At 42.6% G+C, this 18,657-nt stretch overlaps 2 protein-coding genes across 4 annotated transcripts in view; both read left to right on the top strand.

Annotated features, from left to right (window-relative positions):
* The window catches only part of LOC122224314 (cationic amino acid transporter 3-like), a 435,603-nt gene that overhangs the window by 408,845 nt on the left and 8,101 nt on the right, over positions 1 to 18,657 (top strand). Inside the window, exon 1 of one of the 3 annotated variants that reach the window (XM_042945974.1) lies at positions 3,794 to 4,332. The exons of the other annotated variants lie outside the window; for them this stretch is intronic. The gene's annotated coding sequence lies outside the window, so the exon portion shown is untranslated. Of the gene's footprint in view, positions 1 to 3,793; positions 4,333 to 18,657 lie in introns of those variants that run through there. 3 annotated transcript variants of the gene reach the window in all.
* LOC122224333 (cytochrome c-like) lies at positions 16,539 to 16,928 on the top strand. Its single transcript, XM_042946002.1, has one exon. It carries the CDS (start codon positions 16,611 to 16,613, stop codon positions 16,926 to 16,928), a length of 318 nt encoding a protein of 105 aa, XP_042801936.1. The 5' UTR covers positions 16,539 to 16,610.

The following is an 18,657-nucleotide window of genomic DNA, read 5'->3' as shown; positions in this document are numbered from 1 at the left end:
GAGTCCCCTCCTACCCACCAGGCTGCCCTTGACTCCCCTTCTAGTATTCACTGCTCATTAGTGACTGTCTTTGGGGACACATCCAATGGGCCACATTGCATTGGATGGACAAGAGGGGTGAGTAGGGAAAAGGGGACACCAGGTAAGTGATGGAGAAGGAGGGGTTGAAATGACTGAAATTTGAGCTGATATCTGAGGATCACTCGGGAGCTTGGAAGACGTGGCAGGGGAATCTTTCCTGGGGGCAGATGCTGAGTTGCTGAAGAGGAGTAACTGGGGTGAGGGTAAGGGTGTGAAGAAATACTGAAAGATATTGAGTTCCACTTATTTTGGGAGACCTGATAAAAATTAGCCATGATTTTATTGAGAGCTTCCTATGTACAAGGAAGGATTATAGCTGCCATGAGAAGATAAAAGAGGGACACACATTTTCTATTCTCCTTTGAGTATTGAAGACCTGCCCATCTCCTCCATGGACTGGTTGTCCCATGTGTGCCTATCTGAGAGGTGCAAGGAGCACTTGGGGGATTTCACCCAAGATGCAGAGGGAAAACTCCCAGGTTTTCTGTCCTGCACTCCCCACCCCTTTCTGGCAAAGCACCTCCAGTGGGCCTTCTGCCTCTCCTCACTCCTCTTCTCACAGAATTCTCCAGACTCATAGATACCTGGATGAGGGGGGACATTGACTGCCCTTCCAGAATTTCCAGTGACTCCTGGTTGACAAACTAGGGAGGGGATAGGGTCAAGCCTCAGTGCCTGAGTAGCCAGTATAACAGACAGGAAGGCAACTCGCATCTGGAGTTGTGGAGAATGTTAGGGGTGGAACAGAATGTTCCAGTGGAAACCTGAGTTTCATCCTAATCTGCCAGCCATCCATCTTCCTCATAAAAGGCTGCCTGCTGAATCCCCTTTATGTCCTCTGTGCCAGCCCACCCCATGAACCACAGGACAGCATGTGGGAGGCAGAAGGGGGGAGATGGACACAAGGACAGGGACAGAAAGGCTCAATAAATTCAAGCCAAGACTAACAGGAGACAAACAGTCCACAGTGCAATGGAGAGACAAGGAGACATACCCAGAGATGGGAGGGAGGGAAGAGGGGATCATCCAGAGAGCAGAGAGAAAGGTCCAAGACAGACACAGAGAGACACCCAGAGGTCAGAGATAGTAGAGATAAACATGGATGCAGAGAAGTGAGTTGGAATCAGGCTCAGAGGGTTTGAAAGCCATGGATCCAGAGCCAAACAGATACATGGGCATAGGGCCAGGGCAGAGCAGATAGCCTAAAGAAGTGCACACAGAGAAGGAGGAGAGGGAGACAGAGAAGGGAAAGGAGGAGGTGGGGGCCAGAGAGGAAGGCAGTGAGAAGGGGCAGGTAGAGGTTGCAGAGGTTGGGATGCAGACTCTGCTTCAAGGGTTCTACTTCTCTCTCAGGATCTGGGAGTCCAGTGTGATGAGAGCCTCATGTGTGTGTGTGTGTGTGTGTGTGTGTGTACGCACTTGCACACACACACACACACACACACCCTCTCTCTGTCTTCACTCCTTCCCAAATCCTATGCCTCTCCCCTGTGCTCTTTGAGACTTATTCCTGCTTCCCCCTCTCTGAGCACTGCCTCTCACCCTGAGTTCCTCTACCTGCCTCAGTCCCACATCACTTCCACATGGTCTCTCCTTCACTCAGGCTTTTCATACTTTTGCCTGGACTTTATATTTCTCCCCCATTCTGCTGCTATCACTCCCTCCCTGGCACCCTAGACTCTGTAGGCTGGTTCCTCCAAGTCACCTCTGCCTTGGTCTCCCCCTTCAGGTCCTCCTTCCACCCTTCTGCACTCTGCCTGAGGCTGATGTTGCCTCCCAGTCTCAGTCCCAGTCCTAGCTGTGTTTCTGCCCTGATTCTTTATCAGATTCTCTCTTTTCTTGCTCAGTTTCAGGTGTGGTTGCTGGCCTTTGCCCCCACCCTCTTCCGTGGGGGCTCTTCTGGACCTGCCAGAGCTCCAATTCAACCTATTTCCTCCTCTCCTTCCTGTTGTGAAGCTTCAGGTGTTGCCTTCTGGCTCCCAGTCTCTGCCAGGACTTCCCTGGTTGTGAAGCAAGAGGTCTTGGGCTGAGTTGGAATACCAGCCATGTTGTTCCCCATGTAGCCTCTTCACCTGGACTTACTCACCTGTAAAATGTGGGAAATAATATAGGAGCTTCAGGATATAATGCATGGTAATGTAGTGAGAATTAGCGCTGTGGTACGGAATACAACAAACTCAGAGACTAAAGAGATGGTGGAGTATGTCTCGTCCCTGAAACACACCTAGTTCAGCATGAAACCATTTTATTTATTTTTTATGTTTATTTATTTATTTTGAGAGAGAGAAAAAGATAGAGAGTGAGCAGGGGAGGGGTAGAGAGAAAGGGAGACAGAGAATCTCAAGCAGCCTCCTCCCTGTGTAGGCACAGAGGCCAATGAGGGGCTCAAACCCATGAACTGTGAGATCATGACCTGAGCCAAAATCAAGTCAGATGCTTAACTGACTGAGCCACCCAGGTGCCCCTCAAACCATTATAAACACCTAGGAAATTGACCTGAGAAATAATGCAAAATCTGCATAATTTGAGCCAGAGAACACGACAGCTTTGTGGTGTGGAGAGGTGAATTGAGGGAGAGAAAAGCTACAGAGCTGCCAAGTGTAGGAAGCCATTTTCACAGAGGACAGAGAGAGAAAGAGAAGGGGGGAAAGTGAGGCGCATTGGGATCATGCAAGCAAAGCACTATCCCTGAAAGAGGCTAGACAGAAAGAGTGAAAACACTTGCAGGGAACTGGAAGTTCCCCAAACCATTGTTCCCCAAAACCATTGTTAGGGAGAATGGAAAGGGTTTCATTACTGCCAGCATTCTATAAACAGTGGAGCACAGAGTCTGAAGTTTCAGAGCTCAGTGCCTGGCTATGCTCTGGTGAGGAAGGAAAGCGAATCCTCAGGAGCAGGCAGCTTGGTATGAGTGGTCTGTGTGCCACATGGGGAGAAGTGGTTCCCCTGCTTGGACTGCATTTGGTAGAGGCCATACAGCTTCCCTGTGGACAAAAGTCACAGAAGACCCCAGAGAGCTGCCACGTTTACTGCTATAGTGAAAAGATACCAGCTGAGTGCAGCAAAGCCTGGCACCAGGTGTGTGTTGTGATTTACCATAAACTCTGAGCCTTTGCCACTGCACAATTGGGTGACTGTTTTCTGGGACAAGCTGGTACCAGGACATTGCTCAGCAAGATACACAATGGAATATTACTCAGCGATCAAAAACAATGAAATCTTGTCTTTTGCAACAACGTGTATGGAAGTAGAATGTATTATGCTAAGGGAAATAAGTCAGGCAGAGAAAGACAAATAAGGGTAATGAGATGGCACCTTCTTTTGGTCACCATTCAGGGTCTTGACAGCCCTAGTTTTGATTACTTAGAGTAGGAAGCTCTCTAGACAGGGACTCTCTCTCTCTCTCTCTCTCTCTCTCTCTCTCTCTCCATATATATATATATATATATATATATATATATATATATATATATATATATATCTCCAGCACAATGCTCAATGTATATTCAGTTAAAATATGCTACAAACTCTGAATGACTATCTCAGAAAGTCCTTTATGGTGAAGCCTAAGCCATATCTCTTTTAATTTTATTCCTGGAGTGAGGGGAAACATGGGTGAGAGGGCAGGATGGATGGTGATAATAGAGGAACCTAGTAGGAGATTCTGGAACAGGCAGCTTTAGAGAGTGCTTCCATCCTTTTTAAAGAGCTGCTTAGAGGACTCTTCAGCTGGATCTGGGAGTGGCCTCCAAATGACATAGACTGGACTCCACATGGTTTCCCTCACTCTCCTCCTGCCAACCAGGACCTCCTCCAAACCCAGGACCCTGGGAAGTTTGTTTCCTTTTAAATTCCATCTTGCCTCCAAAAAGTCTCCAACAAAGTCCCACTTAAGCTCTTAGTCCACCAAGTCACTCATGTAGGGTCCCACTAGTCTTCCATCGCCCTCCTCCAGCTTTCCTCTAGATTTTGCCTAATCTACATCCTTCACTCTTTACCATTCCCTTGTGACCGCCTCCTGAGGGCCCTGCCTCCTGAGGACCCCGCCTCTCGAGGGCCCTGCCTCTCTAAGGCCCTGCCTCTCATGGGCTCCACCTCCAGAAGGCCCTGCCTTGGGACGGCCCCAACTCCCTGTGGGCCCAGCTAAGCTCCACTCCTGGTCCTGACTCTGCTTGGGTAAACTTCCCTCTCCCTAGGTTTTACTTACCCTTTCTTTCAGGTCTTCCTCCTCTGGGGTAGGAAAAGCACCTGGTAAGTGATTTCTCCTATTTACAGAGTTTGGCAAGAAAATGCAGACAGAGCCAGAGAGCAAGAAGGCTGGCCTGGAGTTCCACCGACTGTGGACTCGGGCTTTAGAGCAGAGGATATTTCATAGCGCCAGAACCAGACTCTGGATGGGGGGGAGGGCCGTGCAGATCAGAGACCTTGAGAGTATGGGAATGGCAAGTAGGTTTGCTGGGGTCAGAGTGGTTTAGAGGCCTGCACTCTCTTCTCCTCCAGACCAGAAACCTTCTCAGCTCTGCTGAGGAAAATATTAATTAGGGGAGGTTATTCCTTTGACCTTCTCTGGCATCCTTCCTACTTCTTTGCCCTGTCCTCCTCCCTTGCCTTTCCTTTCTGACCTGGTGCCAAGCTTGTTTTATCCATCTTTGTCTTTCCCACAGCGCCCAGCACATTGTATGCTTAGACCTGTTCTTTGAATTAATGAATATTTTTCCACCTGGCTTTGCTGCTTCCTTCGTGTTTTGCCATGCTTTCTCACTGGAAATTTTAAGTCTCTGTATCATATCCTCTTAGGGTGGACATTGTTGTGGACTTTGCAGAGTAGTAGGTCAGCTGTATAAAGTGGTCCACCACCATGACAGAGGATTTGAGGGACTTCTTCCTCCATGCTCAAGGAGCTAGATATCTATTTTTACAACTGCTGAATGTCTCTCCCTGCCTTTCTTATCTAATTTTCAAAAGTTGTGGTGGGGATTGATTATAGGCAAGCTCAGGCTGTAGCAGGCAATTTTACCAAGTTCTCTTGGGGTTTGGCTCCCTATTGGTCTTAAAACACTGGGTCTCCTAAAGGCAGTTTGCCGTTATCCCAAAGTATATTTGCAACTGTTTAATTTTATTTATTTTTATTTATTTATTTATTTATTTATTTATTTTTATTTTTTTTATTTTTTAATATATGAAATTTACTGTCAAATTGGTTTCCATACAACACCCAGTGCTCATCCCAAAAGGTGCCCTCCTCAATACCCATCACCCACCCTGCCCTCCCTCCCACCCCCCATCAACCCTCAGTTTGTTCTCAGTTTTTAACAGTCTCTTATGCTTTGGCTCTCTCCCACTCTAACCTCTTTTTTTTTTTTTTTTTTTTTTTTTCCTTCCCCTCCCCCATGGGTTTCTGTTATGTTTCTCAGGATCCACATAAGAGTGAAACCATATGGTATCTGTCTTTCTCTGTATGGCTTATTTCACTTAGCATCACACTCTCCAGTTCCATCCATGTTGCTACAAAAGGCCATATTTCATTTTTTCTCATGCAACTGTTTAATTTTAAAAGCAATTGGAATATTAAATTGTTCTCCACCCTCCTCTTGACTTCCATGTACATGTAGACAGTGCCCAAACACCAGAAGCCTAGATAACACTTATCCAAGCACAGCACCTGTTTTATTGATTATATGTGGCAAGTGTTTATTTCTAGGTTGTCTTTCTCTTACCCTCTGGCAATTCTTGGGCAACTTCTGTCCATTATCAACTGAGACATATTATGTGCTTCCAGAAGGCAGATTCATTTTAACCTTAGTTTAGCAAAATCATGTGGAAAGTCCATTTTTCTTCAACAAGTATATTCCAAATTAATCAAAATAGTTTTTCAATTATATTCTTTTGGTTTATTCTCATCCCTTTTTTATTTTATTACTGCAGAAATCACAAAGCAGAGTGGGGATTAGAAAGAATAAGGAAAAATAGATAGAGTGTCGCTTGAAAAGTGGTGGCAGAAGTTATTTGTTGTAGATTATAATGCCTGAGCTGGGGTGAGACAGATGGGTCTTGATGGAGAAATCATATTGACCATTATTTGGATAAGAACACAGCACTTTGAGTCATGATACAACTTTCACATGACTCAGATAATCTGGTGACATTCCTAAAACAAAACAAAGCCAAACAAATTAATATTACAAGGGAGATATTGAAGATGTACAGCAGGGCTATGAGGGGAAACAAGCACAGTCTTGTGAGAGAGGATAGAAAGAGACAGTTGAGTCCTTACATGGGAGGACAGAAGGACACATTTAAAGATATGAAAGAAGATAACCAGAGAGATAGTTGGCTTTCCAAAACCACCTTGTGTGCAGTATATTATTGAGAGTGTATATTGTGAAGAGGGACACAGAAGAAAGAACCAGTGGTTCTGACCACTCAAAATGACTAGTCTAAAAGTGGAGACAAGAGTATAGTGATAGATGGGATTATTAGATGGATTTCTAGAATCTGTGCCTTCAAGGAAAGGAAGGGCTTGGGGGAAAAAACAAAGTATTCAACAAAGCTTCTTGGAAAAAGTGGTTTTTGATCAGTGCTCACTGTAGTTAAAGGCCATCCTACATTAAGTTGTTTGGAAAATAAGGTAGACAGCCAGATGGATTTCCTTCTACTGGTTTCTCCTGAGAACTTTTATTAGGTGTTCTGTGTTGACAGGATTTGGGGCTGAGAAAAGGGAATGGAGAAGCATAGGGGGAAGAAGAGAAGAAGTTGATTTTCACTCCTGACATCAATGTATCACATCCCTTTCTAATCCCTTAACTGCATGTGCAGACTGGCATTCCCCAGATCTCTTTCTTATTCTTGTATGGAAATTCTAATTCTGATTCTTCCTGGTAGTGCATCTAATTTCTGAAGACCTTTAGAAGCAGAAGCTCAAGCTTTCTGATTTTTCAAGTTGATTATCTTGTTTTGGTGTTTTTGAAATATTAAGAATTTCAAAAATGGATTATGATTGAAATTAAACCTGTAAATATGTCAAATCATGAATGCGGAATGTTGCTTTTAACTTTGTCTTCTCTGCAGTTATCCCAAAATGACTATGAAAAGGTGCCTTTTCACAACCATCCTAGAATGATACTAGAAAATATGGAGTCTACACAACCTCTACAAAAGTTATGGCTCTCTGATTGTATACCCAAATAATGGTTAAATGATGCTAATGTAGTGTGTGCATGTACCAGGGACTCCATTGTCATTGTGGGAAGGAAGCAGACATGTTTTGTTCTACATCTACATAGATTTGGGTCTATATTTGGCTGGATGTGTTTGATCTACATAGAGTTTGTTTGGATCATGTTAGTTTGCATCAGGATGGGTTTTCACTGACTCAGAATTCAGCTTCTGCCAGACTGGAATGGTATTTGAGAGGTGTAGGCCTGGAGGTGCTAGGGTAGGTAGGTGAGTAGGTGGAGGTGGATGTGTTTCCTCCTGGTCTAATGAGTTTGGGGGTTGCCATGCCTTCAAGCTGAAGTCTTGGTTGCACCTGGTAATATTTACTTGCATAATAAGGGTTTCAAGCCTTATGAGAAAAAATGAAGCAGATTCTACCCTAAGGAATTTTTATTTTAGAAAGGGAGACAAAGGCTGCTTTCAAGTAACATGCAAAGTATACCACAAAGTGAGATTCCAGTTGGGAGGATGTCTGGTAAGTGATCCATTTGGTGAGGTTGTTCTCAGAAGACTCCTGGGAGATTAGTTCGGATATTTATTTTCCTTAGTAAGAGCTGAATTTGGTTACTTCAGCTTTCTTTCCAACTTTTCAGGGAAGCTACCTGACCTTTACTTCTCTATCCCCAGAGGAGAAGAAACACATTTATTACTATTGCAATGGGTTCTCCTTTCCTTTTCTGCACAGACCAAGAATGAGAATAATTATTTTTATATTATTCTTATATTTTAGTATCTAGATCTTTACTAATATCTGTAGCAAATATTTATCTGGATCTGTTTAGTTAGGCAAAATGGATTTACTATTTCAAGATGTGATGAAGTTTGTTTTGTGTTTTTGGTGGGGGGGCATGGAAGGAAGGCCTAAAAGAGGGTCTATTTATTAGAGTAAGTCCAAGGCTGACAATGTAGCTTGAACTGATGTTTTCCTGGGAAACAGATATACACAAGGCCAAGATGGGGGTAATTCCCCTCTCTTCCTTGCAGCATTCTCAGGTTGATTCATGGTGCACAGAACATACTCAGTAGTCTTGCTAACACTGGAAAATGAGGTCCTTACTACTCTTACCTTCCATCAACTAGGAAGCCATCTGGGATCTTGACATACTCTTGCTGTGACTGAGGAATACCCTTCCCGGTTCACAGTTTATGTATCTTTCACTTATTTTGGCAGGGTGTAGGTCTTCACGAAATGCCCTTGGTTGTAAGTTCCCAGACAGGGGGATTCTGTATTTGCCACCATTGTTCTTGCACTGTGTGTAACTGAATGCATTATGATTTTGGCATAATAGTGGTGGTGTTGATAATTTATGGGGAAGAAAAATGTTGATTTTGCTACAGTTCTTTTGCACAAAGAATCAGTGTGGTGCCTAAATTTTCTAACTTGGAATTTTCCCTTGTATTCATTTATGCTTAGTTGAAATCTTATCTTTAAAAGATTGAATCCAGTCCTTCTCAATTAGAAATTTTATGTGGCTTCTACTTGAGGAACGATCAAATTTCTCACTCAGACCCAGCTCAAAGTACATTGAATCCATTTGTGTAGTTATTTATAGACAGTACAGGAAAAATGGTAGCAAATAGAGAAAATTCTTTTCTCCAGGAACTTAGAATCTAAAGGAATTTCAGAGATACATTCCTAAAATCCTGAAACAGGTGAAATCATGTTCTACACACCATTCAATCATTTGAGCATTGTACATTCCTCCTTTCTTCAGGCTAGCCTTAAATGCAATTATGCAGCTTCAGTCTTATGTCATGTAGTCTAAGGCCAAAGCATTAGTTGGCTTATTTTCCAAATAAAGTAAAGCAGTGGAAGTAATAAAACTCTGTGTTGTCTATCTGTTCAATTGTCAAACATCAAAGAGATGACACTGGAGAAAATCATAAAGGTCACAGATAATGCACTTTGTTTCAACTGACTTGGGTTACTTCCTTTGTACTTTCACTTTGTTGTGGTGAAAGCGACTTGGGCCTCAGTTGTGTTGGATCTCTGACATAACCAAACTGGGATGTAAATCTTGGGACTTCCTTGGACGTGACTGTTTAATTCTCTGTACCTTAGGCTTCAGCTGGGGAAGGAAAGGCAAGCAGAAGCAACATCAGGCAGAAGCTCTGCTCCCAGTACCACCTCACCACCCACTGATTCCTACCCTCTTCCTTAACTGGGTGTCTACTTAGGGCAAAGTTCTCGGCTAGTGGACATTAATGAGGGGAGATCAGGGGGCAAGGAGAGCATACTGGAGAATACTGGAGAGATCAGGTATCTCTGTGTAGGTGTGCCTAGAGAAGCTTGGGGAAGGAGGGTCATGTTGAGTAAATTTGGAAAAAGCTTGTTCTAGGCAGAGAAAGGCAGTCTCTGTGATGGCTGATGTTAATGCTAGCAAGATGTGCATGTGTGGGAAAAGATTTGTTCTGTCCAAGCAGGAGCCACAAAAGTTAGCAGTAGGAGTAAGTGGTAGAATAACAGTGAAAAAAGAACTTTGGCAATACAATCTTAGAAGTTTGGACTTAACAGAGAAGAGGAAACTGCAGGTTGGTTGGGAGTGTGTGTGTGTGTGTGTGTGTGTGTGTGTGTATCTTTTTAAGACTTGAGGAAAGTGTCATTTTCCAGACGGAAGGGTAGAGAGAACTTACACTTCAGTTATCGGCTGCATGTAGTGATCAGGAAGAATGTATTTCAGGGCTTTATCCCGCTTCAAGGGCAGCAGGGTGAATCTTAGTGAGAGCTGAGGGCATCTCATTGTTCAGAGTTACCAATCTTATGGAGCAGGAGGGTGAACCAGAGAGTATGGCAGGAAGCTGGCCTTAGACATGCAATATTTGCAAACCATAGGAAGTTACTAGATACAGGTCTACTGTGGACAAGGTTCTAAATGTCTAAGTGATTTCATGTCATCTGAATTGAACTGAGGTCTAGGTTGGTGATCCCCAAATATCTGAAACCAATGAGTTCAGATGGAATTCTTTAGATTTGTTCCAAATTTTTATGCACTTTCCCCGAATAAGGTCAGGATCCTTAGAGGCTGCTTTGTCAATCCCCTTGTTTCTGGATATATTTGAGGTTTTCTTCCTTTTGAAACTAAAATAGAAAGGAAACCCTTTATCTTTTCTGTTGATCTTCCTGTACCAATATCATGTTCATAATGCCCATTATTCCTTATCTCAAGTTCATATCCCTTAATAACTTAAAAAAATAATGAAGAGATCCAAAAACAGACAAAGAGGTCTTACTGGTGCCTGATGTCCATGGGTGATTAATAAATACTAACTTTGTTTTAGGTGCTGTGAGCTCAGAGCTGGTCACAGACATGGGCCACAATGGGGAATCCTAATGCCCATTTTATATTTTCTACCAGATCAGGTCTCCTGTTTTCAACAACAACCAAGTCAGAATGATCACTCTGAAATAGCTGAAGTCCTATTGCAGCAACACTCTGCCATTTTAGCTCTGAAAGTGGTTAATCAAATTTTGGAATGATCAGCGAGCTGACATTTTTCTGGTACTGGTTCTTCTGGGTTAAGGATAAGAGGACATTTCAGTTTCTGGCACACATTCCTAGTCTGCCTGATTGGCAGCCACATCTGGGGAGCAAATAGCCAGGTGAATTAGGAACCTTAAAAAATGTTTTGTTAAACTATAATCATTAAACTGTGACCATCTGCATTCTAACCTCTTATGTTCCAGTTGGGGCTGTCCTTTGTAACAGATTATTCCTAACAGTATGTGCCAACAGACTGTTGTCTGGAAGACTTGGGTGATGGCTGAGGTTTGGGATCCCAAACTAGAGATATTTAGGTTGTCCAAGAAATTGTAACCATCTTCCTGCCATTGGGCTCTCATTTTAGAAAATGTCTGTTCTCCATCTTCCTTTACACAATGAGAGTCAAGGTTTCATTTTCTTCTCCAGCGCTCCCTAACTGCATGAATGTGGGTTTATTTCATTTTAATAATGAGGTAATAACTACAAAAATTGGATAAAAGAATAGGATGATGAAAGGAGTCGTGGGAGGACAATTTATATTTGGCATCTAAAGACCTATTACCCTGTATTTCCACAAAAAGCCAAGTGAAAGGAGATGGGCTGAAGTTGTGGGTAGGAATTACAATTATCTGTAACATCATATCCCAGAACTATTGGAATAGCTACATGGATGCTTTGGAATCTTACTTGGAGTCTAAAAGCATAGTCTGGAGACCATTTGACCCTAGGTTAGGTTTGGAGTTTAGCAAGATAAGATTTAATTGTAGTTCTCAGATTTGATGGTCTCAGTACTTGCAGCTCTGGCTGATCAGTATCTATTTGTGAGGAAAGGGAAGAGATTAGCAGAAGGTAACCCTGGCACAGATAAAATAACTGGCTCAAATACTCCTTTAATAGTTATTCCCTGAAGTCTTGACTTTTTGTGGAGGTAGCATGCTGCATGCAGTAGAAAGATTATCATCTTTGAAATAATAAAGAACAAAATTCAAATTCCAGCTCTTCTTTGTACTGGCTATATGAGCCTGGGACTGTTGTCTAACCTCTCAGTCTGTAAAATGAAATAATGATACTTATTTAACTGGGATGTTATGGGGGTTAAATGAAATAGCATATGTACATTACTTGCAGCTCAACAAATGTTGGTTCTCTTTGTCCCCCCTCAATGTATCCCCAAATTTTGGACATATACCTGGTACCCCTATTTGCCAGATCCCATTTTTCTCTGCCTCATGCCCATTCACGTGTTTCCCAATGCCTCTAGAGTTGAAGTCTAGGGCCCTGGCTTATTAGTCTGTGTTCATCCTACAAAATGACAGTAAGGATATGGAATTTTAAAAACCGTGCTAACATGAGCCATGGTTGTGGTTTTGTTCCAGTAATTTTTGCTGTTGAGTTTTGGTTGTAAATCAAAGCCAAGAGAGCTCTATCTTCCCACCCACTCCTCTCATCTAAAGTTCCTGATCTGGGGCTAGATCATTCAGGGTGGGATTCGATTCCAAACAAGTATAATGACAAGGTTGTTTATAAAGGACATTCAGGGAAAAAGAATCCATAACGTTTACTATGGGGACATTCTTGTTTTTCTTCTACCCTTTTAGTTTGAAAAATATCCAACTTACAGAATGTTGCAGGAATAGTATAATTAACACCCATTTATATTTTACCAAGGTTGAGCAATTATTAATATTTTGCCACATTTGTTTGCTATCTCCAGTGTGTGTGTGTGTGTGTGTGTGTGTGTGTGTGTGTGTGAATAAAATATGACCCATATTCAAAGTTTACTAAATGTCCAGTTTTTCTTTTTTTAAAATTTTTTTAACGTTTATTTATTTTTGAGACAGAGAGAGACAGAGCATGAACAGGGGAGGGGCGGAGAGAGAGGGAGACACAGAATCTGACAGAGCTGTCAGCACAGAGCCCGACGCGGGGCTCGAACTCACGGACCGTGAGATCATGACCTGAGCCGAAGTCGGACGCTTAACCGACTGAGCCACCCAGGCGCCCCAAATGTCCAGTTTTTCTATAGCAGAATGTTTCTGCCTAATCCCTGTGCAGTCCAGCGTTCTGCATTGCATTTGATTGTCATGTCTTTTTATTCTCCTTTAATCTGCAACAGTTCCTCAGCCTGTCATTCCTGACATGGACAGTTTTGAACAGTACAGGTCAGTTTTATAACAAATCAATATTCTTTGGAAGGTTGCTTTGTACACTGATCATTTTTTATCATTAGATTCAGGTTACACAATTTATATAAGAACATTGTTGACAGCAATGAGTGCCACGTCGGCATGGGGCACATCTTTTTCTTCCCCATTGTGTTTGTAGCATCATGCACTAGGACTGACGTTTATAAGGTGCTTAATGTTTATTAAATGAATGAATGACCTAAGATGTTCACTGCCACTTAGGTCTATTATTTTGCTACTTGAGGGCTACTCCCATTTTTATTATACATGTTTGAAGTCTTAAAGATAACACAGGACCTCTGTAATGATCCCAGAGAGAAGGGAAATGAGATTGGGACTATGATGTGAGGCAATCTGTGGAGTCTCTTTACCCTAGAACTGGGTGGTGATCATAGTGTGCTGAGAGTGGAGGATGAGTAGATGGTCCTTAGCTGGGAAAACACAGCACACAGAAACTAGGAGTACATGGCATGTTTCCTTGCCAAGAGAAATTAGTTATTTACATTTCCAGATTTTACTATATTTCCCTCCCCTCACCCCCATTAGAATCCTAAGAATGCCATAGTGAAAACTGACTTCTGTCTCTCCTACTTTCCCATCTGGGACAACCCCATAATTCTCTCCTTCTCTACACTTCATCTCTCCACACACACAATTGTGTATTTTTTTAACATTTATAAATGGTGGTTGGGTGGCCATTCTTTCTTGATTTGTGTTAAGAAAACATATAACTTTTTGGATTTTCCATGTAGATATAGAAGCTTTCATCCCTGTTTCCTGGGGGGAAATGAGGTTATGACAGTTACTCTTTACTTTTCAGAAATGTGTATTCAGGCTTTCATTTGGGGCCCTTTCTCTCTCCAGCTCTGAGCATCTCAGACATTTCTGACAGTTCTTCCTGAGGCATCTGGGACTTGGGACTGGATTCATAGATGTAATTCTTCAAGGCTTGCAGTGCCTGATTCACATGATTCCTACCCTCTTTCTGAGAGTCTACCTACCCTTATCTTTGCAGTCCTTATTTTCACCAGGTTACAGAAAGGCATCTTTTTATCTTCATGTCAGCTCCTGATTATCCACAATAATGCTAGAGAATAACATTAAATAGTGAGTGATGCTAAAATGACTTTTGTTTGATTTATAAGTGATGGAGTCCTGTCTAGAGATAATCCAGAAAGTGAACAGCTTCAGTCAAGTCAATTCATCATGTTATTCTCCCATGCTGGTGAATGGAATTTCTTCTTTGGCATCTAGTCAGGGAGGCAGATGCAAGAACACAGCATGTTCAACCCTCATTTTGTTTCATACCCACAAGTTATCTATTGAGAGCTCTGCAAAACTTATTTTCATGCCTTGTTTAAAACTGAGAACCCAATATTTAACTCACAAAACCTTTTTAAAACTGAGAACCCAATACTTAGCTCACCAAACATTAAAATCAGTAGGCAACATGTAAAACTATCATCTTTTCTAGGGTTTCCATCACACCCAAAGTAACAGCCAAAGTCTTCACGGTGACTCTCAGACCCTATGTGAAGGATCAGGCTTCCTGCTTCTCTCTTTGATCATCCTCTCCTGCTTCCCCCTTACTTATTCTGTCCTGGCCCCACATGCCTCTTTGTTATTTCTCAAAAATAGGTGGTTTTCATGACGGAGATGTTGATATGACAGAGTAGTATAGGGACCCTGAGATTGTCTCATCCCTGAAACACTGCTATATCAGCATTAAACCATTTTGAACACCTAAGAAATTGATCTGAGGATTCACAGAACAATATAATTCTGCATAATTGGAGCCAGAGAACTTGCCAGGTATGTGGTATGGAGAAGTGATTTGGTAGAGAGAAAAGCTGCAGAGCCTTGGAGTGTAGGGAGCCATTTTATGGAGAGAAGACAGAGAGAAAGGGGGAGAGTGAAGCACATCGGGATTGCACAAGTAAAGCACTCTCCCTGGAGGTAGCTGGAGAGAAAAAGTGAAAACACTCGCAAGGGACTAGACAAAAAATCTGTTCCCAGAAACCATTGACAGGGAAAAAGGAGAGGATTTCATTGCTGCCAGGATTCTATAAACAGTGGAGTGCAGAGTGTGAAGTTTCAGAGCTCAGTGCCTGGCGGTGCTGTGGTGAGGAAGTAGGATGAATTCCTTAGAGCAGGCAATGTGTTCTGAGGGGTGCCACATGAGAAGAAGTACTTCCCCTGATTACAGTGCATTTGATAGAGGTTATATGGCCTCCCCACTAGCAAAACTCCAGGCTGACCCCAGAGAGCAGCCATGTTTGCTGTGGTATTGGAACAAAGATGCCAAAGGACAGCAAAACTGCCCTCTGTGTGTTGCACAGGCTGTGTGTTGTGATTTGTCATAATCTCTGAACCTCTGCCACAGTGTAATTGCATTAATATTTTCTGAGACAAGCTGGCACCTGGACATTGCTGGGCAAGACCAATCTCCCAGAGAGTTGGCATGGGTCCAAGTGGAGTGGTCTCTGAAGTGTGGGGTTTTTGAAACACAGTTCCATCTCAGATAAAACTTTGGAGGAAGGTGCCACCTGGAAGACAGACAGTTTGGATACTGACAGGGAAGAGGTGGGGAGCAGATAAAAACCTGAGACAAAGGAGGGAGTTTACAGGTCAGTGAGGGCAAGGGGTTCCTGTGCCAGAGACTAGGGAGCTGGGTGAAGCCATTTTCACATCTAGCATGTGCATGTGCATGTGTGCACACACACAGATGACCCTAGTAAGCTAAGTAGTGCCACCAAGTGAAGAAGGAGCCCTCACACAAAGCCCCATCCACCTGTGCCCTCCAGGCACAGCCCCAGAAGACCAGCACAAACCCCTTCCACAGGCTTATTAGTCTGCAGACTATAGTGTGCTGCAAAGTTTCAGTTATAGAAGAAACTGGATGTAACTTCATTTAGGTTTCATTCTGTGTGCTGGATCCTTTGTTTATTTGTTAATTTTCTTCCATTTTTGGTTAGGTTGTTCTCCTTTTTCTTTCTTTATTTTCTTTTTCTTTCTTGTCTAAAGAAAGAGAAAATTCTTTTTATTGTTTTGTTGTTTTAACTTTTTAATTTTTATTCTATTTCATTTTCTTTATTTTATTCTACTTTATGGTTGAAAACTTTTTTATTTTTTTAACATTTTCCCTTTCTCTTTTTTTCTCTATTCTATCCAGCTTTTCTCAATAAGCATACCAAAACACACCTAATATCTAGCTTCCTTTATTTGATTTTTTTTGTTTTCATTTTTTAATTTTTATTAATCTTTTTCTTCCTCCACAATGAGACGATGGAGGAATTCATGCCAAAACAAAGAATAGGAAGAAATGATGGCCAGGATTTAATCAACAGATATAAGTAAGATGTCTGAACTAGAATTTAAAACCACACTTACTGGAGAGAGTTAGACCTTCGGCTTGTGAGCAGGCACCTTCGCTTTGCGCACAACCAAAGAGCAGTGAGCGCAAAGCCGCAAAGGGAGGCTGAAGCAGGGGCAGGGGAACCTCAGCCATAGGGGCACACAATTGCCTTGGTGGGTATATGGGTGGGGCCGAGGTTAGTGCCCAGGTGCTGCAACTGGGGCCCACGCGGGTACAGCAGGCCTGGAAGTGAAGACCCCGGACTTCGGCCAGCCAGAACCCGATTTAAAAATGGGTGATGTTGAGAAGGGCAAGAAGATTTTTGTTCAGAAGTGTGCCCAGTGCCAAACTGTGGAAACGGGAGGCAAGCACAACACTGGGCCAAATCTCCATGGTTTATTTTGGCGAAAGACAGGTCAAGCCCCTGGATTTTCTTACATGGATGCCAACAAGAACAAAGGCATCACCTGGGGAGAGGAGACACTGATGGAGTATTTGGAAAATCCCAAGAAGTACATCCCTGGAACAAAAATGATCTTCACTGGCATTAAGAAGGCAGGGGAAAGAGCAGACTTGATAGCTTATCTCAAAAAAGCTACTAAGGAGTAATAGTTGGCCACTGCCTTATTTATTACAAAACAAAAAATGTCTCAGGACTTTTTTTTGTCTTTATCAAACTTCTAGTGAAGCAGCTGGTATCCAAATCTCTTTGAAGCGATTCAGAAGCCATAAGGCCAACTCCCTGATTGGCAGGAGTGTTAACATCCAACCACGGGAACCAGTGGAACTTACTGTTTTGGAAAAATGTTTTGAAAGGGAAAGGTGCAGAGTGAGGGCAGTGCCCTTCTTAGAGGAGTGTACACAATGACCTACAGGACAAAGAAGAGTGGATAGGGTTGGCTGGGAAAGCAAGAAGGCCTTAATTTAGTGGGTGGATATTGGATTTGACAGTGGTTCTTCTTGGGGACATGGGATTGAACTTTTGTTTTGGTGTTTGGAAGTTGCTTAGATACTGAGAGAAACCCAGGGAGGAGAGGGAGGAAAGGGGAAGGCTGGGGTATTATTTCATACAACCTGGCTTCATGTCCTCTGGTCCCTCTCTACAATTCTTTAAGCACCTCCCCTAAGGAAGCACCACCTTTGGGAGAGACAGTTTCCTAATTAAACGGAGATTCACAGACCCAGGGCCCTCATTAGGAATTGCTCTTGAAATAAATGATGGTGCATATTCTTTTTAAATTTTTTTAATGTTTATTTATTTTTGAGAGAGAGAGAGAGAGAGAATGCAAGCAGAGGAGGGGCAGAGAGAGAAGGAGACAGATTCTGAAGCAGGCTTCAGGCTCTGAGCTGTGAACACAGAGCCCAATGTGAGACTCAAAATGAACAAACTGTGAGACCATGACCTGAGTTGAAGTCAGACGTTTAACGGACTGAGGCATCCAGGTGCCCCTTTTTAAAATTTTTTAATGTTTATGATAGTATATATTATAATCTCCTGTTTCCACCTGGGTTTGCCCTTTTCAATCTCTCTTTCTCTCTCTCTCTCAAAAAAAAAATCCTACTTATAGGAATCTCAAGATATGCTAGTCAATGAATACATCTATATACTCATTTTTTTCTGTCCTAAGTGCCTTGTATGGTTGTTTCCTAAAATTATGAGCAAATCCTAGTCCTGTGTAGTGAATATTGGGGCTGGAAGTGTGGAATTCAGAAGAGGAGGTATATGGATCCTGGTCCTGCCCTCTGAAAACTTTTAGGCAATAAAGGAATTTAAACAACACACCCAGGACACTAACATGCAGAAAGGGAAAGTTAGTTTCAACTGAGCATCAGGTTGGGCTGTAAGTGCTGGCAGGAAGGGGAGGATAGTTGGAGACGGGAATCAGTTTAGGAAAGTCTTTTTAGACATGGAACGGGGGAAATGTAAGATGAGGTTGAGAAGGGATAGTCCTGTCATAACTAGACAGGACTGAGGAGGGCATTCCTGGCAGGCAGGTAACTTACCTAGGCCAAAGGCTCATTCCAGGAACAGTAAACAAGGATGTGAGGAGCTGAGTTAGGAAGGAGGTGATGGACCTGAGGGTAGGGGGAGAATTAATGTGGGGCTCTGACAGCTGGGTCAGAGAGTCTGGACTGAATATAAGCTAATTGGAATAATCACAGGTTATTGCACTGAGAAAGAGCATTTCTGATCATGGTATTTGAGGCTGATGTTTCTCTGTTGTTATAAACTGAATTTGTGGTAGGCTTTCTCAGGATTCCCAGTCATGGATTTGCTTTCCTGTCTATAAGTTTGCTTGTTCATCTCTTGTTCTGTCTGCTTCTGTTGGAATCATAA

Source organism: Panthera leo, chromosome B4 (genome assembly GCF_018350215.1).
Source record: "Panthera leo isolate Ple1 chromosome B4, P.leo_Ple1_pat1.1, whole genome shotgun sequence".
Taxonomy (NCBI): domain Eukaryota; kingdom Metazoa; phylum Chordata; class Mammalia; order Carnivora; family Felidae; genus Panthera; species Panthera leo.
This window is presented reverse-complemented; position numbering and strand designations above follow the sequence as displayed.

Coding starts and splice junctions, on each gene's coding strand:
- LOC122224333 (XM_042946002.1), top strand. CDS start 16,611: ATGGGTGATGTTGAGAAGGGCAAGAAGATTTTTGTTCAGAAGTGTGCC.